We start from the raw sequence: 27,861 nt of genomic DNA, 5'->3' as shown, positions 1-27,861 counted from the left end.
CACATAACATATAGTTAAAAATTAGTAAATTTTAAGCTGTGTATTATTTCAAATTGATTTATATGTATAGATGCACAACACATACATGTATATGTGTATATGTATGTATCATATGTATATAAAAGAAAAAGTAAGACAGAGACAGAGAAACTGAGAGAGGAGAATTGTAGTTAAAGGGATAACCAGATTCTTTTACTAAGTAAAAATTAACTTAAACTTTTTAAACCTAGGCTGTCATAACTTTCTAAATTGTTATGTTTATCATTGTGTTGGGTAGAGTATATTTCCTAATGACAGGTTTCATAGTTTTATTTTAGAAGATACAGCAGGTACAACTTAAGAAACAGTAAGTTTACCAAAACCATAGAAAATGCTTTCATTTTGCATGTTTTCTCAGTGAATATATCTTTAGCTTCTTATTTTAATCAAAACTAGAAAAGTAGTCAGCAATAAAGCTTAGTAATCTGATGACATCTTAGCTATTACTCAGGATTTCTTATTGGTGTTCTGAATTTGTGCTTTTAAAAGAAAGAGCCAAAAGAGTCCTGTGAAGAACAGTACTCAGAATTTTTGTTCTGATATTTGAAAAGATCGATATCCTGGAAGTTATCTACAGAAGGCAGCATAATGCTAAATTAGGTGTGTGGTTATAGAATGTTTAAAATGGAGATTTTTTTCTGGCTTTCAAAGGGTTAAGGTCTTTTTGCTTTACCAGTTTCAAATTACAATGAGAAGCCTCTTCTTTCCCAGCAGGGTTGTGCTTACATTAGTCTTTAGATCTCTCTTGAAGAGGGCTGGTATATTTGTGCCTGCTGGAGGTGGAAATAACAGTAAGAAGGAGAAAGGAGTTGAATGGACTTTCGAGAAGGTTTGCAAGTAAACTCAGGAAAACACATTTACTTTACTAGTACAACCTTAAGTCTCATTTTACACTAAGAGGACCCAAAAGATGTTAAAGTTATCACCAAGCTGCCGGAAAAATACACATGACAGCACCAAGGTGCAGATCAGGATATAGCTGTGATTCAGAACTTTGTCTTGGAAAGAACACAAGGGTTGTGAAGAAGTTTAAAACAAGTGAAGATAACTCTGGGAACTGCAGTTTATCAGAAGATCAACTTTTGTTAATCCAAACACCAAAGAGCTGATTGCCTTACATTTCTATAGGAATGAATAGGTCATTTGACCAAATCATATTAGCCGTCTTCTGCTACATAAATGCAGTACAAACTATAACAACTGTGGATAATTGGAAATCCGAGTTTCAACTTTCTTAGGAATAACTGCAACTTGACATATTCCAAAATACTTAAAATAGAAAAGGAAAATCATTAAGGATGTTGTCTTTAGAAAAGTCACTGACATGAAGAATAGGTAAATTTGTTTTTCAGCTGCTGGGGAAGTATACCTCTTAGGAACTCAGATTTTAAGAGAATAAGAATAAAGAACAACCCCAAAAAAACTTTTCCTTTTGGGGAAAAATGTATCTGAATGTACTTTTACTTAGGGGTATTGTTGGTTTGCTCTGGAGCTGCTGGGTTCTAGTGGGTTATGCAAAAGGAGGATTAGGAGATAATCATGTTCACTCCAGTTTTATTTATAGGAGGCTACGGAATCATGAAAGAAGGGAAATCCAGAGGGAAATTCTTTCTATCTTGGGCTTACCTCACAGACCCAGACCATTTTCACCTGGAAAGCAAGCGTCTTCTGCTCCTCTTTTTATGCTGAATCTGTACAATGCCATGACAAATGAAGAAGATGCCGAGGAGGAGTTGGAATATTCAATAAGGGGATCCATGGGAAGAGAAACCAGAGGAGTAAGAAAGGGATACCCTGCATCTCCCAATGGATATTCTCAGAGAATACAATTATCTCGCACTCCACCTCTGACCACCCAAAGTCCTCCTTTGGCCAGCCTACATGATACCAACTTTCTGAATGATGCTGACATGGTCATGAGCTTTGTCAATTTAGGTATGTTATTTATTTATTTATTTGTTGGTTTATCATTAATCTATGTTATTACAAAGTGGAAGTTTTACTAATGGCGAAGTAGCTGCCTGGTAGGTGGTCATGTTTATATAAAGTCATTTTCTATAACCCTCCTCTCCTGGCTTCTGTTTCCTTTCTTTCATTGATGTAATGTAAATTCTTGCCTTAGGCAGCAAAGCTCATGTTTTTTAAATATAAAAAGTTAAAATTAAACACTTATGGTTTGAGTATATTTGAGTCTTTTCAGAACTTGTTAAAATCTCAACCATGCCTAAATATATGAACAAACAGATGCTATTGTGGAAAGCAGAAATCTATGAGAACAATTACAGGGTTCATTGAAAAAGGAGTATTTGAGAATGAAAGTGAGAAAACACTTGTTAATTTTGTTTGCCATTTAAAAAAATAAATTAGATGAGTTTTAAATTATGCATATTATTTACATACATATCTAAAACATATCTATATACATTTAATTCCCTTGCAGAGAAGACATTTGTCATGAAAATGATTACAGTAAATTCATTATAGGCAAATAATATCATCAAATATTAATGTTAAGGAATTTTTATATGACATTTCTTTTAGGAAAGTAGGGGGGAGAAAGATCAATACTTTCTATATGCAGTAAGATATTCAATACATATTCTTGTTTGGAAAAAGGAAAGAAAAATGTAACTCAAGTATTTAGTGACAGTTGTTGTCCATACAATCTTTCCTTAAAATCCTGAAATTAAGCCCACCCTCCCCCTCCCAATGAAAACCTCTGTGATTAGTACCATTATTGGCTAAGATGTGATATACAAATACACACACATATAAATTCAAGACTAATGGTGTTAGTAATTAGTGTTGGTGATGATGTTAAAATATAGGAAAATATTTAGAATTCATTTCAGTTAATGAAAACCATTTTATGCATTGTTCGTATCCATTATAATTTTCTTAATAAGAACATTAGTGTTATATTTTTAAAACCACAATGATTTATAGAAACTGTCATTTTACTTAAATATCTCACTAAATTTTTCTACTTAATACATTGATAGCAATGGAAAGATAGTCAAAGATAGGTAAATTGTGCAATGTTGTAATGTTCAAACCTAAACATTTTTCTTTACAAGTTTAATAGACAGAAAAGAATTAAAAGTTTATATAAGTTATTGGCTTTATAAAAATATGTCCAACTTAATTTTAGATTAAAGCGGGTTGGCTCTATGATCAAATTATTATTTTAAAAAATTCTAAAGTTATATAAATTTTCCCAAAAGTCATAGGGTCTGAAAGGCCAAAGAATATTTGTATGTTTTTTATATTGGGTGCTGCTCAGTGGACTGCTCATTTGATATCAGCCATCCTTGCAAGAAGGATAAGGTGTTCTCCAGGCTCATATGTTTTATGTTCCTTAAGATTTAAAAATTGTGAAAACTTTAAGAAGGAGAGTTTTCCAGTGGTTGAAATAATCAGATATCCTTGAAGTCTGTTCTCATACATTATAATTACCAGGTTTCATTTGGTCCTTACAAGCCATTAAAATGTAGCTTAACCCTAAATTAGTTGGAATACTCTTCCTTGCTCTGAATTCTATGTAATTTTGGTTTGTGGGGCATTTTATTTTGCAGGTTTTTGTAAGAAGAATTCATGAGGAATTCAGATTAGCTGGAACAGTTTTATCTTAACTTTCCTTATTTAGGCATAATTAACATATTAACAAATAAATCATGGAAAGAAGGAAACATTTTATATGATTTAAGATCTGATAGAGAAGGGCAAACTAAATTGCCAAGAATAGAAAAAATATTACCTTGGTCATGAGTTAATCTTAACAATATATTTGAAAATCAAGGGAAGTTGCTGACTGGATCTTTAAGAAGAAAGTTAATTAATTCATATTTAAATATCATTCAGCCCCATCGTTCTACTTTGTGAGCCATTTGAAAACTTTCTCTGAAGAAATAAAAAAGACCACTCATCAACCAAAAATACAGTTTCATTCAGCAATTTTTAGGACCTCCTTGTTATCATTGGAGGATAGTTCCATTTGGAATTAATGTTTTGGTGCACAGGGAATGCTCAGTTATAATTGTTTGGATTACATTAGTAGGGTAATTCAATATATATGTTCTGGGATATATTTGCTCATGTTATTCTGGAGGAGGAATATTAGATGTGAGGTTCAGACAGGAATATTGTTTGTATCAGGACTTGCAATGTGAAATAGGAAAGTGAGCTATCCTGGGGAACAAACCACAAATTTCCCGACTTTATTGAATCATCCTAAATGAAACCTCTCACTTGAAATATGCAGACTAATTAATTCTGACAGTAAGGTGAGTTTTTGCTAGTTGAATAAAGGAGAGTTAAAATATGACTATAATATTCTTAGAGGGTTTTTTTTGCATACTGCTATGTCTGAGCTCTGTGAACAAGGTCTACTTATTAAAAAGATGAATTTGATGGCTTTGAAAACAATACAAAACAAAGCAAAGGTCACTAGAGTTCTCAGCATCAAATTATTATGGATAATGTTCACTTATTTTGGAATGTTTAAAAATTTGGCATTCTTAAGCACTTATGTAAATACTACTTGGAGTTTTGCCTAAAGTTCTTACCACCTTTCCATGCCCTGTCAGTAGCTGATTTTCCAGTGTCCCAAATGACATCTCATAAGCAGAGAAATAAGTGTAAATGAATCAAATGAATAGTCCAAAGGTAATTTGGCGTAGAGTGGTTCCCGGATATAGATAATTATGAGGAAACCAACTCATTTACATGTCTAGTAAAAAATATGAGAATGTTCATTATAATAGCTTCCTGCTTTGATCATTTAGAAAACTATTGCCATTTTTCATGAAAGGACCTGTTTTCTGTTATTATTTTGAAACATAACTAAAATAGATTTTTTTCTAAGTTGATATCTTGCTAACAAAGGACAACTGGGTCACATTTAAAATGTGTATGAGCATTTCTTAAAATGGCTTTAGAGGAAGTTACTTTTGATTCCTATTACTGAAAAAATGCCCTTGAATTAAACAACAGCAAAAGTTTTCAAGTCAATTGATATGTTGACAGTTTCCATTCTTTACTATACATCTTTAAATGAAGTCGGCAGCTCTAGCCTTAAATGGTAATATTCTACTTTAATAGTAGCAGCTGCTTATCTTTTTAGACTTCTACTTGTGACTGGTTCATTTTCAAAAAGTGTTACATATGCAAGTAATGAAAGACTCTGTTCTCTCTTGTCTTCAACCCTTTTAATTAAGACATGATTATCCTTGAATTCTAATTCTTCATTAAGCATTTTATCAATGAAACTTGAATAGCTGCAGAATTTTTAACTACATTATAGTTGCTGGTACTAGCAAAAACTTTGTGAGGGGAATAAATGATTGTTTTAACCATTTATTTTCCAAATGTGAAGATTTGGAGCTTGTTCCTCATAAATATATGAATTCAAGACTATCATATAAATTTGAGAAACTTAGGAAACATTATTTTCAATTCTTACATGCATCGCTTATTTGTACTCAAAATAATCCACTCAGTCTAAGATATTATAAGTCACATTTTATTTGATCTTTTGGTCATAGTACCATTAAAGTGACACAAATGTAAATACTTAAAATGATTAAACTTAATAAAATGGAAAAAATATATTTTTTCTTTACTATTAAACCCTACTGTGTTGAAATGAATTGAACTTCAGTCTTATCTGCTTCAATTATCCAATTTATTCATGGTTTTTAACTCATTCATGGACTTTGCATGATGATCACAAGGCTAATTAATAAATATATTTGATTAATACATTTAAATTCATGTGCCTAGAAGGGTATTCATTGTGTGGTACATAACTCCTAATATTCTTTTACAAAACTATCTTGTAAAACTATTAAATACAATAATGTTTTTATAATCTTACAGGTCAATTTAGTATTTAAAGTCATTTCTTATTACTCAAACTTATAAGAACATCAAACTTCTAGTTAACTGAAGCTATTTTCTTTTTTTTTTTTTTCCGGGGGGTGGGGGGGTCAGAAAAAGATTTTCCTTGTTGATAACTTAGAAAGGCATTATGACTATCTGCTATAATGTATTGTTTTCACCTTATTAAAATATATACTGCAGAATTTATAACTAAGTCAAGTGAAATGTAACATACCTAGATAGTTCTATATGGAATCATACCTTTACCCTGTCAATATAAATACATTCATAAAAATTTAGGGCTTCGGGTTTGTTTGTTTGGCAAGAGGATTTCTTTCTAAAGTAACTTTGTTTCTATCAATCAACCTCTAATGATAACTACAATTATAAGATATTATTATTATTAAGAATAATATATTAATAAAACTTTTTTGTGGGTAGAAAAGTAGAGGTGGTTAGGTTGTATCTATAATTTATCTTTTTGTTTCTAAATATGATATTTAGAAGTGTGAGCAAAGAGTTTTCCTTTAAAGTTTATTAGCTGATTCACTATTCACTATAATTAGTATTATCAGTAATAGTAGCAACCGAATTCTAATCTATCCCAAAATCAAACTGATGCTCAAACATAGCTCTTCGTTAAAGTATGATCTATGTATGTGCCAAGTAAAGAATAAACCATGATACATTACGGTTTGAAAATGCTTCTGTCACCACTATCAGCTTCTTCCTTTTATTTTCCCTCTACTCCCCCCCCCACTCCTACCATTTTTTAAAATAAATTCATTTCTGCAATATGTTTACCCTCTGGTCTTAAGGGTATCTTTTCTTAATCAATCCCTTTCCTTTTTGGTGGGATTTTGGGGGTCATATTTTCTTCATCCCAAAAGGATTAGATTAACAGAAAATCAATTAGTTACAGTTTTCATCCTTTAGGTACAGTGTTCTGCTTTCTCTGAACCTGAGAGCAAAGAGTTTATGAAGTGCCCATTTCATCCTCCCCCACAAGAAGAAAGCCTCCCCAGGGTATCAGAGTAATTCTGGCTGTTGGAATCCTCCGTCATTAATTCCCACACCCTACTACCTAACTGCATCTTCCACCACCACCACCCCATCTCCCAGATCTTCTCTCTTCTTTAATTTGCATCATCTTTTTCTAGTCTTATCGTGATCAATTGAATTTTAAGACATTATAAGACTTCCACTGGTTTCAATGCCATGATGTTGGGAAGGAGATGAATATTTGAATGGGAGACATGGAGAGAAATGTGAAAAAAAGATCAGGAAAATACAGGGGTGGGGCAATGAAAAGAAATGTAAGAACATTGGGACTGGGACAAGTATTGGCAGAAAAGAGGGGAAAAAAGAGACAGAATACGTGACAGGAAGCTAAGAGATATAGAGGAAAAAAATCAGACAAAAGTCTAAAGGATAAAATATACGAAAGTATAGGAATGAACAAAAATGAGACAAAAAGAAAAAAATGAATGAGGAAAGGCCTCAAATCCTGCTTTTTGAGTTGTGCAGGTGGAGGGTGGGTTGGAATTCCTCAGTCTACCTCACACTGACAAGAGAGCTAATTCTACATCCCCAAACCAAATCAGGTCCAGGGACAAACTCTTTCATCCTTACAAACTAAAATACCTAAAAGGAAGGGAAAAAAAGTTTAAAAATCCCTCGATACGTGTACAAGGAGCACACAGACGGGCTACTAACATTTACAGTCATAAATAATGTAGTAGCTTAGCTTTTAAAAACCACAGGTTAAAGGATGAGGCCTGCCATGACGCACAGAGAGGGGCTGAGATCAGAGGAGCAACTAAAAGGGTTGGGGAGAAACAATGAATCCCCTTGTTCTAAGTAATATTTATGAGTGCTTCTTTGCACCTTAAGTTCATATTTTATTGGCTAGGCCATGGGGTTTCCCCATTTGCTCATCTCTTAAAATAACACCCTTGGCTAAGATTTCCTATAAAACATACAAGTAATACAGCAGGCAGAACTCACCGATCTTGACAACCAACTCATTTATTTAGGGAAAGAAGGAATCCGTTATGATTTGGGTGTCAGATTTTGACATTTGAGATCCAGCTCACACTCAAAAAAAATGTATCAGTAAAATGAAAACAGTAGTAGGAGTATTCACCTGCCCTTTTGAGAGAGATGGAAGGAATATAGAGAATCAAGATCACCAGAATTGGCAGGTTGTCTAAGGTTAAACAGTATTCTACAAAGATAAGAAAGTAAACCTAATAAGTCCTCAAATCTCCAGATTGAGCAAAGAATATAAAAGCTTACCTGTAGAACTGGAATGCAGGTTGTACTCTAGGGTCAAGAAGCCTTAGTGTAGCTTTAAGATTTTGGCACACATTTTATAACCAACCTGAATTGGAGATTTCTTAATTGGATGGGAAATAAACAGGTAAACAGATAGATATATAAATAAATGATATGTAGATAAAAAATATCTTAATGTGGAAAATTAAATACAAAAGAAAAAAAGAGAATATTCACCTTTCTCAGTTTTTATTATAATGGAAGTTTTGTTCAATATTATGACAAAGTATTTCAAAATGGTAGTTCTTAATGGGATCTGCATATATATGTGTGTGTGTGTGTGTGTGTGTGTGCATGTATATACATACACACACATATATGCATATTGATTTGTTTTTGCAATGCGACACTTATATTTGATAAACAAACCCACACAACCCATTGACCAACTGATGAAGGTCATCATAACAGTATCACTTTAGTTTCTATTGTATTACATTTAATTAATTTATCTCAGTAATATATGCTTTTCAAATCACATTATCATTGCCTTTGATCATAGGATCATTTATGGAGAGCTATCAACTAGCTCAAAAGCCATCTAGTCCAATTTCCTCTCAGCAGAAACTGAGGCCCAGAGAGGTTACATGACCAAAGTCACAACATGTGTAGTAATTTGCAGAGTTAAAATTTGAACTCGTCATCAAATTTTAAATGCAGCATTCTTTCTACTGTACCATTCATTCTAAATAACTAACTTTTTAAAAAAATGGTAAGACAACCTGTGTGTGTGTGGGGGGGAAGGTTAGCACCTAATAAACAGAATATATCAGTCTATGATTATTTAACAGAAAATTTTTCTCCCTCCAAACCTTACCAATTTCTATTGTCTGACACTGAACTATGTTTCATGATGGTGGTGGTGGTGTTAATCATCATTATCATTGTCTTTATCATCAACATCACCATTATTGTTTTTTGGTTTTTTGCTTTATAAAATTTGAGAAAGTCATAATTCTGATATGAAAAGAATGGATTTCTGAGAAGCCTGGCAAAGTGATAGCTTATTAGAAGCAGATGATATAGGTATATATTGAGGTATGTCTATGTCTATACACCAATAGGGTATCCCAAAAGTAAGGGTTTGTGTGTATGTATATATGCATATATAGATGCATATATACATGGGCCCACACTCACATAGACCTATACACATGTATAGATCTATAAAACACACATGTGTACATGGATTTCTTGCATTGGCAAGTACCATGGATGAAATATTATCTGTCTATGTCAAAAAGACTGTTTGAAATGATTTACTTCAGGCACAAAGCAGTAGACTATGACACAGCATAACAGTGATAAAGGCACTAGGGTAACTTTATTAAGTCCAATAATTCACAGGAGATCATTCAGTCAAAAGACAATCCTGAGTCCTATTTTCATCACATAGGTATGTGTATATGTATGCATGAATAAATTAAACAGTTGCTTAATTTGGAGAGACAGCCATCTATCTAATGTTGATGCCAATGTCTTATGGAATGGTCAAAAAAAAGGAGAATTTTTAAAAATTTATGATCAGGTTCTCCAAAAATTCTTTGGTGCTGACATTGTCCTAACAGCATAATGATGTGAAAGCTATTTGTCTAACAACCCATAGGAGTAAAATGAAGTGGAAGAAAAATTCATATTGCCAACATGAAGGAATGAATCTGGAAATGCAACCCATGAAATAAGTTCACTAATATATGTGTCTTGGATAGATATTATTGATGGAGAATCAGGTGAACATTAAGAACTGAAGAATTGGCAGAGGTGAGGCTGGATAACATTTTAAAATAATATTTAGTTATATTAATGATTTTAAACTTCTTTCCATTCCAAAAGCCTATTTTTCAACATCATTATTCTTTCTTCAATTCCTTTAAGGGATATGTGATGTCATGAGTGTGGATTTCTTTCACCATTGTTATAGGTTGCAACCCATTATGCTATCTCATCCAATGTGATTCTTTTTAATGTTCTCTCATTCAATCTTCCGTAGATAAACCACATAATGTACTCAAGGAAATGGTTTGATAAAGGTGAAAAAAAAAAAGAAAAACATGATTCTGTGGTCAGAGAACCTGAGTTCAAATATTGCCTATGAAACTCAATGGTGCAAGCTCTGCATAAAAGGATATGAACATTTTAGTCAATTTATTTTCATAATTCCAAATTGTTTACTAAAATGGCTTTATTGGGTTATAATTTTACATATAATGCCCTCATGTACTGATGTTTCTATAACCTTTCTAACATTGATTATTCTCTTCTTTCTTCATCTTTATCAATTTCCTGGGTGTGATGTGAAACCTCACTTTTAATAGGAATAATAGTTTACAAATTTTTTCTTTTCTTCATATCCTATGACCTCTTATCTATTTGAGAATTATAAGAAACAAAGGTACTAAAAATCAGAGAAAGAGAGAGAAAAAAATATGGGTTTTGTGAAGCTAATAGAGAAGGTGTAGCCAGGGAATTGAGACCAAAGTAAGGCAGTATAATGTCATGGAAGACAAGGTAGGGAAAGAGCTTTTATGAGAGGGTGATAAATAGTGTGGAATATTGCTAAGAGATTAAGAAGAAGAAAGATCAGTTAAAAATGAGAATTACTTTTTATCTTACATATTTCTGTTAGTTATCTTTATGTCTTTGTTACCAAACCCTTTTCTGAGAAGTCTGATAAAAAATGTTTTTTCTAGTCAAGCACTGATTTTCTTATTCTAGATGCATTGATTTTATTTGTGGAAAAACTTTTTTTGATTACTTGCAAACAAAATCAACTTTTAAAATTTCCTTAATTGCCTCTATGCCTTATTTAGTGAAGAATTCATGTCTTACCCATAATTGTGAAAGGTATATGATTTCTTGAGCTTCTAATTGTTATGGAATGAACTTTAATAAATATTACACAAATAAAAATATTTACTAAATGTTAAATTAATGACCTAAATAGGTAATTAATTTTTTAATATGATATGTTATCAGTCCAAAGCTAATTTCTACCAGATTGTTAGAAAAACACCTTTCAATCCCTAAAGGGCTATAGACATTTGATTAAATAGAAGCTGTAAATATTGTGCCACATCTGTAGTATTGTATTCAGTTTAAACCTTATCTTTTAGAGGGATCACTGTTTCCTATACCTGGAATGTTCTGTCTCCTGAGCTCTACCTCCTAGCTTTATTAGATTCCTTTAAGATTTAGGTCAAATCCTACCTTCTAGTAGGTCCTGCCTGGTGCTATTGACTTCCCTTTGAGGTTACTTTCCATTTATGTTGTAGATGGAAAAACTCTGTAGATATCTTGTATGCCTGTTATGTGAATACTGTCTTCCCAATTAGAATTTGAGTTCCTTGTAAGCAGGAAGTATTATTGCCTTTCTTTATATCCCTAGGGCTTAGTACATTTCTAAATATATAGTAAATGTCTAATACCTGGTTGTTGACCAACAGATTGACCTTGTCAAACTAGAAAGTACCCAAAGAAGGGTGGTCAGGTTGCTAAGTGATCTGGAATAATCAAAAGGAGATAGGAGAATTTCACCTCTAAAATAGATTATTTGAAGGTAAATAATGGGAGTTGTCTTCAAATATTTGAAAAGCTATCATGTGTATTATGTATTTGAATTGTTCTACTTGGTTCCAAAGGGCATAACTAGGATGAGAGGTTAGAAGTTTCAGAAAGACTGATTTCACAAAAACCTTTTTCATAAGAATTAGAGCTGGATTGCATCAGGAAGTATTGAGTTTACCATCTTTGGAGGTCTTCAAGTCAGTAGATGGATGGCTATTTTGGAGGGACATAGAAGCAATGTTGTATTGGTTATGTGTTAGACTGATCAGTTTCTGAGATCCTTTCCAACTCAGATTTTATGATTCTGTGAGCCTGTTGTATCCTTTGGGATTTGCTTCTGGAAATTGCTTTTCAAGTGATCTAGGGTCAAATTCCTAGGGTTATACTATAGTTTCCATTTAATCCTGAATATTTTTGCATGCTTTCTTCCTTTGGGGCCAAGATCATACTATACAGTTGAAAAATACTTGGCTTCTATAGATGTGCCCATACACCAAGGAGCCCCTTTGAAACAAAGAGACATTTAAGAGAGTTATTTAATATTCTTTCCATCAACAGTATTTTTGAACATGCCCAATTTTAACAAATTTGATTCATGAGTACAATCTGTAGATATAATTTGCTGAACTGGCCGTTGGAAATTCATTTGACTCAAATAATCATAAAGTCATTAAGTTTTATTTTGTTAATTTGTAATTGTTTTCTTACCATGTTGGATTAGTGTTCATATAAATTTACTTCTACTTGGAATCATACAATCTTAAGTGGCCTTGACCTTTCCAGGCTTCCTGTTTAGGTTCATTTTTAACCAATGACCATTTGACCCTCTTGTTAATTGTCCTTAATAGTTTCTTGTTGTATTATTATGAAACAGATATGAGGGCTTATGGAGCTGATCCAAGTAAATATATAGCACATTTTAGGACATCCTAATTCCAAACTAGCATCAGATACTTACTTGCTTAGTAAACTTGTGAAAGTTGCTTAACTTTTGTCTGGTTCTTTTTCTTCATCTATAAAATGATGATAATAATAGCACCTTCCTCCCAGTGCTATTGGGAAGATAAAGTGAGATGATATTTTTAAAGTACTTTGAAAACTTTAAAATTTCATATAAATAGAAGCTGGGGTTTTTTGTTTGTTTTTGGTAGGGCAATAAGGGTTAAGTGACTTACCCAGGGTCACACAGCTAGTAAATGTAAAATGTCTGAGGCATGATTTAAACCTGGGTCCTCCAGAATCCAGTGCCAGTGTTTTATCCACTGTGCCACCTAGCTGCCCCAATAGTAGTTATTATTATTCCTTATATGAGTCACCTTATCTCCTGGCTCTGCCTTTGTACTAGCAGACCCCCATGCTTTAAATGTACTTCTTTACTAATTGCTCTTACCATGACTGCCATCACCTGCCATATTATAAAAAAGGCTTAATTAAATTAAATTTGCCTCCAATAAATTTAATCTTAATAGAGCTTGTCTATCATTCAAGCCTGGTGAGGATTATTTTTTCAAGCTCAATTGTCATCCAATACTTTAGTCATCTCCAGTTCTGATAAGCAGTTGAACTATTAGAATATGAGCTTCTTAAAAGATGGGCCTGTTTCACTGTTTATTTTTGTGTCTCCAGCACCTAGAACTGTTTCTGGCATGTAGGGGATTTTTGATAAATGCTTACTGATTGATTGGTTGTTCCATACCCCAATCTGAGTAATTTATATAAATATTGAATAGAGTCCATGAAAATTCCTGCGTTGTTCCACTTAAGACTTTCTTTTCATTTTTCATGAATTACTTACTATTTGTGGCCCCAGTCATTCAACATGAATTACTTAATATTTGTGATTCCAATTATTAAAATCCAAATCCACCTAGATGTCCACTGACATGGTCCTATTTCTCTCCTTTGTTTATACATTTCATGCGATCATAGGAAAAATGACTCCCTTAAAATCACATTGGTAGCATGTGGAAGACCTAGGAGTTGAGCCCAGGTCCTAGTGCTATATATCATCTTTATCATTCCATGCAAGATTACTCTGAAGGTAACCTGTGTATAGCTTACTTCCTTTTTAGTCTTGATCAGTGCTTTGATAAAGGAGACAGTAACTCAAAATGGACTGTGAAGGACTAATTTTTTTGCTGATCTCTTCACATGCCTTCATCATAGTCATTTCTTTTTTTCTAATAGTCATTTCTTATAGTTATGATCTGTGCCCAAGATCCTAGGCTGCCTAAGTGGAACATAAACTCCCCAAAGTTAACTTGGGGAAAGTCAATGGGCCATTGCTCTCCTGGAATCTTCTTTAAGGGACAGAAATCTGAGTAAGGAACAGATTAGACAAAATGGGAAGTACCTCAGGAGCTTTCAGATGGCTGTGGGCCCTTGTCTTCCTCTCACCAAGTCCTCACTTTACAACAGCAGCAGAATTAAACAGAACTGGTCTCAGGATCAAAGGATTAGTGCCAAGACCATTAATTGCTCCCTTGTAGCTTCAGGATATCACTCAATTAAAACACAACTTAATCTAAGGAATTCGGGATCTTCCTGATGAAAGTAGACCTATTCACATTTCCATTGCCCAGCTGCCCTATTATGCTAAGACAATTTAATTGGTGGCAATAGACAGTGTTTGGATAGAGGGGCCTTATTTCTTGCAAGTCTGGTTTTGAGACATGGGTGCAGGAGAAGGGCACCTGTTTCCACTATCTCTTCAATATCTACAGAAGGGTGAAGATAATTGGTCTTTTCTTATATTGCTCTTAGAAGAGAACTAAGGACAATTTCCCACTGGGAACCAGATGGTGTTTGAGGTCTAGAATCATAGAATGTTAGAACTAGAAAAGATTTTAAAAGATAATTTGTCCAGTTCAAACCATCCTACCCCTGCAGTTTTATAGATAATATACCTGGGATCCAGAAAAGTGACATGATTTATCTAATGTCAGACAACTATTAAGCATGAGAGCTGTAAACTGACCCTCAGTCTTCTGACTTCCAGTATGATGCTCTTTGTACAAGATCAAAAAAGTCTAGGTCAGGGTCCTAGCTCCCACTGTTAAAATTCACAATAACATGGTCCTCAGATTCCCAGCTGGAAGGGTGTGGTTCTGGGAAAGAGGGTTATGCTCCCAAGAAGTATTTTATCCATCAGAATTAGGCAAAGAATTTCATTATCATGTATCTTATGTAAGCATAGTTGGTTTTAAATTACAAAGTAGTAATCCAAATTTTTCTTAAAAACCTAACTTTTCTGAAAAAGGAAGCAGATGAAAGGAAAGGGGAAGAAAACCAGGACCAAATAAAACACAAAGGAATCCACATTAAAAAGCAGAAAAAATACTGTGTGACAGAGTTTCCCAGTGTTCTTTAAACATTGGGAGAGAATGAACTTCCTGAAGGGGAAAACCCCTGCCCTTTATCAACACTTGGCTGCCTTTAGAAGTGACCTGCTGCCAGGAGAAATGGGGAGGCCCTTTTTTTTCCCCTCCCCCATCCCACCTAGGGAATAAGAAAACTGAAAGAGCTAGCTCATTCTTGAGAAGTCAACAGTAGCAACTGAAGTGGGTCACATAAAGCTATTTAAGAGGGGAAGCTTCATCAAATCAATTGCAAGAGTGGGGTGGGGGTGGGGACCCCCAAAGAATTTTACTGTAACTACTTCCCACCAAGCAATATGGAATGTCCAGATACCAGCAGCTAAATGCAGACCTAACTTCTCATGCTATATTTATATTTTTGTGATGTGCAAAAACATGGGTTAAGGACAATATTCTTTAAGAACTGAATTGTTATATCCTTCTAGAGTGCAACCTATGAATCAAGCTTCAGTTTCTTAAAAGTTTGTAAAAGAAGGAACACATTTTAAGTTAATCAGATTATTAGCTTTCTCTTTGATTTTAACCACATTTATCTCTATTAGATTTCTTTTTTTACTAGATTAAAATATATAAGGATTATATAAGGAAGTAGACCACTGTCTTAATTAATCTAGCACCTTTTAGCAGACCAGTGGGTAAAGTAACATGTTAATATGTAACTCCAAGACATTCTCAATACAGTTTTATAATCTACTGAATGGGTTAAGACATAGACATTTGCCCCGTTTATCTTCATCAGGTAAAATATGTAAGCATACATTAAATAGATGAAATTTCCAATAATAGTTGCAGACTTGAGCATTGAATGCTATTATTAGTCATGTTAGAGGAAGTGTGATGTAGTCAACAGCCAGTCTTGTGAGTCAGGAAGAACTGAGTTTAAATCCTGCCTCTGACAAACAATGGCAATTTGACCCTATACTGACAATTTAATTTTTCTGTGCTTTAGATAACTCTCTGTGAATTGCAGAGAAGGTGCCAACATGCATGGGCTCTCGAATTTCCCCATCTGGCATTTCTTAATTTCACTGAAATCACGGGCACTCTTCCTATGTCTAGCCCTTTATCAGTTTCATTCTTTGATGATCAGCTCTCCTAGCCTAGGATAGCAAAGAAAATTATGATACTATAGATCGATTCTTGAGGATGTATGCATATATTTAAGGTAAACATTATCTAACACCATGAAGCATCATGGAATAATGGTTTCAATGTTGGACTTTGAGTCAAAAATGTCTGACTTCTAATCTGCCTCAGATACTAGTTTTGTGACCCTGAAGAAAGCACTTAACCTCTCTGGGTATCAGTTTCTTCATTTGTCAAATGACGCCAATGATAGCAGCCATGTCACCATATCCTTTTGAGAATAAAAGGAGATATTGTACGTAAAGCATCTTCCAAACGTTAAACAGGGTTCCTTTTCTAGAATCATGGACCTCATTGGAAATCTAGGGAAAACTATGGACTCCTCTAAATAGCTTTTATGTGCATAAAATACATAGAATTACAAATTAAGTCAATTACATTGAAATACAGTTAACAATTTTTTTTAGAAATCTCACAGATCATGCCTTCTTTCATAACATGGTGAATATGGAAATACATTTTACGTGACTGAACATGTATAACCTATATTAAATTGCTTCCTGTGTCAGGAAGGGGAAGGGAAAATGTGGAACTGAAAATTTCCAAAAAAAATTTTTTAATTATCTTTACTTGTAATTGGGGAAAATGAATATTATTTTAAAAATAAAGTTTATAGGCTCCAGGTTAAGAATGACTGGTTTAAAAATCTGTATACATGTCTATTGTTAGTATTAGAATTAGCATTCTTAGTATTAGCCTAACCTATTCCTAACTAAGAAGCAAAAGGAAAATGATAAAGCATATCCTACATTCATTTCTCCCACAAAAATTCAGGGAGGCTCAACATGAACCTTCTGCTAAATGAGAGGCAAGATGTCAGAACTGCAAACAGCAATAGGCCCCTTTAGAAGTGGTTGGAGCTGCGAACCAAATAATAGTGAGTTCATTTGGAAACTGGAATTCTTCCAATGTACTAGCTAGGACCTAGGGCCACACAAGCAGCAGTGCCTTACAGCTTGATTGGAGCTCCTCAGCCAGATCCTCATCAACTGAGCTCCTGATTGGTTAGTGGCTCTTATGAGGGAAAGACTCGAAGAGGGGGTTGTCCTGCAGAACCCTCCCCCAGACATTAGGGAACCCCTGCTGCTGGGAATTTCCCTCTGGCAAAATAGCTCTTCATCACCCTGCTAGGTAATGGTAGAAACCTCCTCTGTGTTCTCTATAACACTGAATGCACACACCACATTTAATACAAACCCTTGAATTGTAGCAGCTGCAACCCTAATCTCTTGCATGTGTCAAGTGAGCACTTTTCACGAAGCTCACACATTGTCCATATACTCTGCAATGGCTAAATAGTTTATTTCATTCTCTATATGTAGTCTATGTGTGCGAGGCTAACTAGACATGTGTGGGCATTTCAGAGAAATGCTGAGAAAATACTCATCAAGTACTACTAGAATAATAAATAGGAATTCTTTTTATACTTAAAGAGCAGGACCAGGCACTGATCCTTGAGAGGATTGGGGAAGGTGGAAGGTGGAAACTCACCTTGGATGAGGCCATAGTTAGGAGGAAGCATGACCAAGGGACTCCAGGAGGTTCCTAAATTCACATCTGTACGCTGCTTTTAAGGTTTACAAAACATACTTATCACACCATCATTGAGATTGGTATGACAATTGTTGTCAAGTCCATTTCATAGGTTACACAGCTAGTGAGCAGTAGAGCTAAACTATAAATCAGGGGAAGTTTCAATTGTATGTGCGGCCTCCCCAAATAATATTCCTGCTTTATAAATAAGGAAACCAAATTAAGTGATTTTAACATGATCCCCCAGATAGTAAGTGGCAGAGCAAGGTTTCAATATTGGACTTCCTTGGCTTAAAATTAAGCAATCTTTCTACTATAGCATATTGCCACTGGCATGTGATAATTGTGTTCTTTGGATGGAGAGATGTGGGGTAACTGAAAGGACAATTCATTGAATGGCTGATAGAATGACTAGATTAAGAGAATAGTCTTTTTGCCTCCATTACAGCTTGGTGGGAGGTCTTCATTGACATGTGCAAAGTATTTCTGCTTGGTTCTGTGGAACTTAGCATGGCTATCAATGACTTGAAGAGAGGGATAGATAGATTGGTTATCCAACCTATAGATGATTCAAAGATGGGATAGGAAATCTATGTACTGAATAACAAATATTTATTAAGATAGAGCAATGGGTTGAACCTAATAAAAGATAAAATTCATCAATGATAAAGATATAGTCTTACTCTTGGGTACAATGATGATAAAAATATATAATATCATTTCTATAGCTCTTTAAATTTTACAAAACACTTTCCATACATTATCTCATTTAACTCTTACAACAATTCTGGGAGATAGGTGCTACTATTATTCCTATTTTAAAGGTAAAGAAACAGACAGATAAGGCCAAGTAATTGATTCAGGGTCAGACAATGGGTAAGAAATTGTGGTAGGTTTTGAACTCTAGTCTTCCCAGTTCCCAGTACAGTACATTTCCACTATGCTATCTAGCTGCCTAAAAATCCACTTTACAACTCCAAGATAGGAAATGCATAGTTAGACAGGAGTTGATTCAAACTAGATTGTACTACATTACAAGTAGCATAGCATCAATTGGGGAATGGCTAACCAAACTGTTGTATACTATTGTAGTATATGATAGTATATGATTCCATACTAATATGGAATATTATTGTACTATAAGAAATGACAAGCAGGCTGATTTCAGGAAAAAAAAAACGTGGAAAGACTTATATGAACTGATGTATAATGAAGAGAACAGAACCAGGAGAAGATTGTACACAGTAATAGCAATATATTTTGATGAACGTGAATGACTTAGCTATTCTCAGTAATACAATGGTCCAAGACAATCCCAAAGCACTAAAGATGAAGCATACTATCCACCTCCAGAGAAAGAACTGATAATGATTGAAAACAGACTGAAGCATTATATTTTTTTACTCCTTTCATTTTTTCTTTTCCTTTTGTCATTTTGTATACAAAATGACCAATATAGAAATATTTAACATAATTGCATATGTATAACCTATATCTGATTGCTTATTAGCTCAGGCATGGCTGGGAGGAAGTCAGGAAAGGGTAGAATTTGGAACTCAAAACTTTATTTTTTAAAAGAGTACAATGGCTTCTAAGAATAAGGAGATGATACTACGATTTGACTTTGCCTTGTTCAGACCACACTCAGAATATTGTATTCAGTTCTGGTAATCATGGTTTAAAAGAAAGATATTGATGATAAACTACAATGCATCCAGAAGCAGGTATTTGGGTTGATGAAGGACCATGCTGGATGAAGATTGGTTACATGAACTGGAGATGTTTAGCAAGAAGCAGAGAAGACTATAAGGGATATGGTAGCTGTTTTCAAGTACTTTTAAGAGCTGTCATGTGGAAGAAAGTTTTTATTTGACCTGTTTTGCCCTAGACACCAAGACAGGGAACAGTATATAGAAATGTAAAGAGATAAATTTAGTACTGATCTCACTAAAAAGGTGAGGTGATGTGGCAGTTAGTACCCTGCACCTGAAGTCAGGAAGATCATAGTTCAAATTTGGACTCAAAAACTTCCTAGGGCAGTTAGGTGGTGCAGTGGATAGAGCACTGGCCCAGGAGTCAAGAGGACCTGAGTTCAAATCTCACCTCAGACACTTACTAGATGTGTGACAATGGGCAAGTCACTTAACGTCAATTGTCTTTAATATCTGGGGTCATCTCCAGGCATCCTGATACACATCTTGCCACTAGACCCAGATGGCTCTGGAAGAAAGAGTGAGGTTGGTGATCTTGCTCAGCCCTGCCTCACTTAAATCCAATTCAGTTCAAGTCATGGCATCACCCTGATGTCACCGTAATCTTCGAAAATGAAGGACAAACAACAAGATATACTTACTAGCTGTGTGACTTTGGACAAGTCACTTAACTTCTGTTTGACTCAGTTTCTTCAACTTCAAAATGTAGATAATTATAGTGCCTGACTCATAGGGTTGTTGTGAAAATCAAATGATATAATATTTGTAAAGTATCTGGCACATAGTGGTTGCTTAATAAATGTTTGTTTTCTTCTTTTCACTATTTGAGCTATCCCAAAGTAGCACTGGAATGCCTTGGAGGGTAGTATGTTTCCCTTCCATTTGAGGTCCTTAGAAGCCAAATGGCTGCCTGCAGGGTTGTTGTTGTTTTTTGTACTTCGTTCTTGAAGACCATGACACCAGGGACATGATGCCATGCCTTGCAGTGAATTGGATTCAAGTGAGGGAGGGCTGTGCAGAGTCACCAGCCTCATTCTCTCCCCCAGAGCCATCTGGGTCCAGTGGCAGGATAGATATCAGATGCCTGGAGATGGCTCTGGATGTTTAAGGCAGTTGGATTTAAATGATTTGTGCAGAGTCACACAGCTAGTAAGTGTCTGAGGTCAAATTTGAACTCAGGTCTTCCCACTTTCAGGGCCAGTGCTCTATCCACTGCACCACCTAGCTGCCTCTGTATGCAGGGTACACTTCAGTGAATGCTCCTTTCAGGCTCAGTTGAAAGGTCCAGCCTCTGAGTTTTCTTCCAAATCCCAATTTCTGTGATCCTTAACTAGTATACAAAATTGAGAATATGAGTCACCCTGGAAATTAGGCAAACAGAGCATTGGCAATTGTCATTTAAGCCTTTGATTAAGGTACAAATGACTTTCTTACATCCATCAAAAATTAATACAGCCAAAGTCCTTTGGAAAATATATAGGTTCCACTCTGTTTTGCTCAATTTGGTTTAACTGAGTGCTTGACTGCAATTGAGGAAAGGAGATCTGTAGTTTTAGATGGTATTGTAAGCTGAATGTTTTTCTTTTGATTGAAAATCTCTTCTAAACCACAGAAAGGGCCAATTCACATCTTATCATAAAACCTAGAAGTTCAGATTTTACTCTTTTGACTTATTTTCTAAAAAAATTATAGCTGTTCTGAATCCATACAAACACTATTGCTTTTCAAGAAACTGTGGTCTGTCTCCAGATAAATTAAGATTTTAATGATATGTAAAAATTACCATGTCCTTACAACACTGGATCCTGACTCAGGAAACCTAGGTTCTAATCTATTCCAGGCCTTGTCAAGTTGGGAGACACAGTGGGGGGAAACAGACAGATTAATAATCAATAAAGAAATAGTGCCTCTTATCATGACATGTATTATAAGTTGTAAACGAAGGAAAGCTCAAGGCTTAGTACAAAACTCCCATGAACAGGATTAATAGAATAGCAGGCATAGCAAAACAGTGCTTCCTTCAACAGCACAACTACTAAAATTGGAATGATACAGGGAAGATTAGCATGGCCCCTGTGCAAGGATGGCATGCAAATTCATGAAGTGTTCCATATTTTAAAAAATACATTTTTTTAAAAAGGAGTAACAAAACAAGTAAAGAAGATAATCAGATAGTTTCTGGAACATTTACTATTATGATCTTCAAGACATGTCAGGAGATGGTCATTTAGGTTTCCAGGGCTGGTCTCTTGAGCCTCATTCCAGCATTACTTCCTCAAAAGCAACAATAGTATTTCGGAGAGATTGGTCTTGGACATGTTAAGGGCTAAAATTCTAGCTAGTCTGTCTAAAATATCTAATGAGTGGTCGCCAATAAATTATAATCTTTAGCAAGAGTTAGGCTTTTAAGCATTTATTAAGGAAAACAAGAATTTGGTAAAGAGAGAGAGAAAGGCCTAGATTCCTATCTATTAAAGGGAGAGCACATTTCTAGCTCCGCTCTCCACCAGAGTCCAAAGGCAAGAGCGTGAGACCGAGCGCCAGTCTCTTCCTTCCTCCTCCCACTAGCCCGCGTCACTTCCTGACGCCAAAGAAAAGACTCCTGGTCTTGCCCTCAAAGACCTTCGCTTCATGGGTGGAACTCTTCTACAGTAAGTCTCCAGCAGGTGGCGTCATTCCAATCATTACAGACATGGGACAAGTTACTCTGCAAAAAATATATCACTCCTCCTAATGGGTATGGGTTGCCTGGTTCACAATCATGTTTATGCCAAGGCTTCCTATGGCCGCTGAAAGTCATGTGTTTTAGCTGAAGGAAGCAAACTTATTCACATGCATTCAGTTGGTTTCCAGTCTCTAATGTAACAGACAGGGACAAGGAAATTATTGTCCAGGTGAATGTTCATTTTATAAAATAGAAATAAGATCTCTGGAAGTTTCTAGAGAATGGATAATGTAGCATAAGTGAAACCAATGAGTCTCAGAGAGGCTTAGAGGCTCTAGGTTTTGTGAACTATAACAAAATTCCCCTTGTTTGGACATTAAAGAGTTGTGTGACCTTGAACAAGTGACTCAGCTTTACTGGGTCTTCCCATATGTACAAAGGGTCCACAGAAATGGCAGTTAGCAGAATTGGGATCCAAGTGCAGGCATCATAACCCTAATTTAATATGTTCTTTTGAGTATACCATACTATTGGTCCCAAAGATGACTTTTAGCTCTAACATTCTGTTATTCCATAATTCTACTCTCACTGAAGACATACTTTGAGAAAGGACACCTATACCCAATGGAAAAGAAGAAATTACTCTTCTTTTTTTTTTTTTCAGGGCAATGATTGTTAAGTGGCTTGCCCAAGGTCACACAGCTAGAAAGTGTCAAGTGTCTGAGGCCAGATTTGAACTCAAGTCCTCCTGAATCCACAGCCAGTGCTTTATCCACTGCACTACCTAACTTCCCCCTGAGAAACTAATCTTCTAATAGAACCAGTAATCCTTGAGAGCTCAGGGAGAATATAACTTAGGAATGATTTGGAATTTGAACTTCCAGTTTGGGAATCATGGATTGACATCAGTAACTAAATCATTATGTAACATTTACCATATTTCTATTGATATGGAATGGTATTTCAGTTGTAAAGAGTTCTGGTATCACTTTGTAATTTGAATTTGAGTTCTTTTTAAAATTAAACTGGCATTGGCTTATATCTGATCTGCCATTTGGTTTGAACTTACCTGGGTTGTATATAAGTTCACTTTGGTTTGCTACCTATTGAATAAATGTGACATTCAAGTATAACAAGGGTTCTTGTGTTTTCTCAACTTTTAGGAGAAGATGAATGCAAGAAACAGTGAACAACAGTGGGAAGGATGCTAGAATAATACTCGAAAAGCCTGAGTGTGAATTATAGCCCTAAAACATAGCTATGTGCTCCATAGCTTCATTTAATATTGATAAGCCTTAGTTTTCTTATTTGATATACTATTACACAGAGTACTGTGGAGAAAGAGCTTTGTAAACTTTATCATCTACTTCTACTACTACTACTTCTACTACTACTACTATAACTACTACTACTACTACTACTACTACTACTACTACTACTACTACTACTACTACTAACTACTACTATTTTAAGCCACTGGTGGTGCAAGGAATATTATTATGGGTCTGGAGTCAGTAATAGAATTATGGTCCTGGAGTCAAGAAAATTTGAGTTCAAATCCAGTTTCAGACATTTCCTGTGTGACACTAAACATAACACTATATGTATGGTTAGCATTTTGTTGAAAAAAGATATGGAGGGCTAAGTTGACTGCAAATTCAATGAGTCAACAGTGGGTTATGGCAATCAAAAAGCTAAAGTGACCTTGGAATCCATTAAAACAGGTATAGCTTCTAGCAATAGGGAGGGGGTATTCTTAACATTCTTCCTTAGTTAGATGTCATCTCATATATTGCAGTCAGGTCTGGGGACTATATTTTTAGAAGAACATTGAGAAACTGAAGTGTCTAATAAAGGTCAATGAGGATCTTATAAGGCCTTGAGTGCATGTCTGGTAAGGATTGATTGAAAAAAACAGGTATGTTTAGCATGAATAAGACAAAATGGAGGGCAAATTTGATGGCTGTATTTAGGTTTTAAAGGATAGTCAGATTGAAGAAGAACTAGACTAGAGCCATTTGGTCCTAGTAATTAGAAACAAGAATGTAAGTGGAAAGTTAAAAGAGAGAAATTTAGGTTTGCTGTCCAAAAGGGGAATCAATCACTTTCTGAAGTGGTGGCTTCCCCCTCTTTGGAGGTCTTTAATCAGAGGTAGACAATCATTTAACAGTTATATTGTGGTAAGGAGTACTTTCATGGATGAGTTGAATAGATGGCTGGTGAGGTACCTTCAAACTCTTAAATTCTGTTGACTTGATCATCGGTACTAGAATCATTCCTTTGTGCATTATTGCCTCAGAATACTTCCTTTTCCAACCAGCGCCATATTCTGAGGAATAGTGCTAGCGTTCAAGGGCTGTTACTTGCCTTCTGTTAAGAATTCTAATATGGACAGGAGCCTATGGCTTATGGGCACTCCCTCCAACAATGAAGAAAACAATCTACTTCTCCTTGACCATCCCACATGACTCATCTATAACCTCCCATGTTTTCCAAAAGGGACTTGTGCTAGAAGGTTTCTTTCCTTTCTCTTGACAGTGTAAAAATATTAATGAAGCACACAGGCTATCCCAGAGTTATGCTACAGTCACATCCCCATTTGATCTTTTCTGTGACTATATTTGTTTGATGAGATCTTTATTGCTCCTGTTTTGTATTTAGAATTTGTGTTTTGTATTTTTTTGTTTCTAATATGAATCTCTTCATTGCTCTTTGGGGGATTTTCAATTTCAGCATTCCTAAGATGATATTTTTTCATGACTTTCAGCTCAATATAATAATTTTATTATTCAAAAGACAGACCTTTATTTCAAGAAGAATCTTAGGGTCACTGAAAAAAAATCCATGCAATTTCTGAAAGACATTTTGGCCTCTTTCTGCATGCTTCTGGGCTCAATTAATTACTCATTTTCACAGTCTTTCCAACACTATGTGTATATATACTATATATAAATATATGTATGTATATGTGTGTATATGTGAGTATGTATGTGTGTGTGTATATATGCATATATACACATAAACACATATACATATTACTTTGTATACAGATGTTGTATATATGGGTCTATATCTTTCTGTCTCTGAATTTATGTATTTGTATATACACACATATAAAGAAGAGGAGAGACAGAGAGAGAGAGAGACAGAGACAGAGACAGAGAGACAGAGAGAAAGAAATATATTCATTATCTGGACAATAGATGTTCTTCCTCCTTTCATTCTTTTTTCTTTCTGGCTGGAAAGTTTGGCCAAGCTCTTTTGTGTGGATGTGGATCTCATTTAGCAGGCTCTGCAATGGTCTGTGACTTGAAGCAATCAGCACAATGCCTTCCACAATTCCCTGCAAATCCCTTTGCATGGGGATATAAAAGTACATTGAGGAATCTCAGAATGAGACTGAGTTTGGGCCAGAGAGTACACCATATTGATTTGCAGGTAGACTGGGAACACTTGGTTTGTAGCTGGATTAGAGAGAGATTCAGTGTAAAATTAGAAAGGAGGGAAGATATCTGGGTGATTAGATGGTTAGAGTTATAGGAGTGTTCAGAAATCTCTGAAGATACTTTCCAGTTTTAACAGTGTGTGATATAATGGGGTCCATATGGACCAGGATAACCATTTTCTCAGCTACAGTATATAAAAATGTGGGCTAGAGGATATGGAGAAATGGTGAGAGGCACAGCATGAAGACAAGAGCAGCAGAAAATTCATATTGGATGGATTTACCTATAAGTATCCAAAGGTAAATTAGTGACTTCATAAAGTAGGTTTTAAGTGGACTAAAGACTTGAATGTGGAAAGAACAGGATTGAATTCTAGTGAAAGTTTTTAAAAAAATTGTCTGTAGAAATAAAATACCAAAATTACATAGTTTTTATTGGGCAGACTATATCTTGGTTCCAGTTCTGGCCTGGCCATTTATTAGACTTATGACATTGAACAAATTATTTTAAACTCACTTAAGCCTCAGTTTTATCATCTGTAGGCACTACCTTAATGAGTTGAGGTGAAGTTTTTTTTAATAAACCATAATGGGATTGTATGCATGTATGTTATTATCAGCAAATAAGGCAATATATGTGAAATCCTTTGAAAAAATAAAGCATTCATTATAAGGCATTCTTAACAGTGCTAATGTATGACTAGAGCCTGGACAAGTAAAACCATGATATGATAATTTAGGACTGGTGCTAAAAAGGAATAGGATGTAAGGCAGCATGTGGCAGGAAGTACACAGGATTTGGAATCACAGTACCTGGATTCAAAATCTAACTATGTTACTTGTTACTTTTGTGGTTTTGGTGATCACTTATGCTCCTCTGGCCTCAGTTTCTTCATCTGTAAAATGAAGTTGTACTAGTTGACCTCAGAGTATCTTTCAGCTTTAAATTAATGGCTCTTCAATTTGTCATTTTCTGTTTCTAATGCAATTGAACTAAACCAATATTTTACTGTCTACTATAGGTAAGGCACTCTATTAAGTAGCATACTTGAAAGGTTCTTTACTGGTTGGGCTGAATTATACTCCATTTACAGAAACTAGTTGTTTTTTATTTTCCCCAGCCATTTTAGAAGGACTAAAAATTTTCAATCTCATTAATTGGCTATACTGACTTACAGCTGGCAGTATTCAGCACTATGGTTTCTGGCAAAGGAAAGAGATCTCCGTCTTGGCATTCCAAAGACCCTTCTTGTAGGTTTCAAAACTTTGATGTATTGGCTCTGTGTGTTTGGACTTTTCCCAAAATGATAATGACAGAGATCTCAAGGTAAAGGTATGTGGTCTCTAAGTAGTTTATAATGATGAAAATGAGGATATATGACATATTGTGCCTTGGGGAAAATACCTCATTTTTGCTATACAAATATAAAAAGAATACAATTTCATTAATTTGTGCTTCCTGAGTGAAAGGCAAACTACTCCAATGTTAAATTATATGCTGGTAAACTGAGTCTTTGGCTTAAATGATTTTGATGGTATGTTAGCTTTACTCCATTAAATATACATCATAATTATTGTACTCTCCACCGCATTTTGACTGTCTAAGTTTAGGCAAGTTATAACCAACATCTACCCATCGGTTCAAATAGAGTTGTTAAATATTTGCATTCTGCATTTAAAGAAAAAAAAGAGAAGGTTAAATGAACTGTTTAAGAGTTAAATTACAAAGAATAACAATGTATACTTCCTCCTGGCCTTGACCTGGCCTAGAATAGAATACCATCAAACACCAAGAACTGAAAAATCAAATAAAAGGTCCCTATCATGCCAACCAGACAGTGTGGTATGATAGAAAGTACATTTCACAGATAAGGAAACTGAAGCTAAAGAAGGTAATAGTCACTTGCCCTAAAGTAGGACTTGAACCTAGATCTGTCCTGAATCAAATACTACAAAATAGGCAGATTACTTGGCATATGGTGAATGCTTAATAAATGATTGTTAATTGAATGATTGATCATGCCTCTTATACAACTTGTCAACCATAGGCATAACATTTAACCTCATTTTTCTCATCTCTAAAATGGCTGAAGATAACACTTGTGGCACCTAATTACTTCACAAAATTGTGAGAATCAAATTTTAAAAAGTCACTGGAGCAAG

The 27,861-nt window shown here is 35.0% G+C and overlaps 1 protein-coding gene and 1 non-coding gene across 2 annotated transcripts in view; both read left to right on the top strand.

Moving 5' to 3' along the window:
- The first annotated feature begins 789 nt into the window (after nucleotides 1-789).
- The window catches only part of BMP5 (bone morphogenetic protein 5), a 180,357-nt gene continuing 153,285 nt past the window's right edge, over nucleotides 790-27,861 (top strand). The window contains exon 1 of the mRNA XM_044004288.1: nucleotides 790-1,974. Coding sequence (XP_043860223.1) covers nucleotides 1,482-1,974 — 493 coding nt within the window. The 5' untranslated portion in view covers nucleotides 790-1,481. The remainder of the gene's footprint in view (nucleotides 1,975-27,861) is intronic.
- LOC122726915 lies at nucleotides 21,600-21,706 on the top strand. The gene has a single exon (XR_006352906.1). It is a non-coding gene; the product is annotated as a U6 spliceosomal RNA (small nuclear RNA).

This window comes from Dromiciops gliroides, chromosome 4, assembly GCF_019393635.1.
Source record: "Dromiciops gliroides isolate mDroGli1 chromosome 4, mDroGli1.pri, whole genome shotgun sequence".
NCBI classification, from domain to species: Eukaryota; Metazoa; Chordata; class Mammalia; order Microbiotheria; family Microbiotheriidae; genus Dromiciops; species Dromiciops gliroides.
Note: the sequence above shows the minus strand (reverse complement) of the source record. Positions and strands in the feature narration are given on the sequence as shown.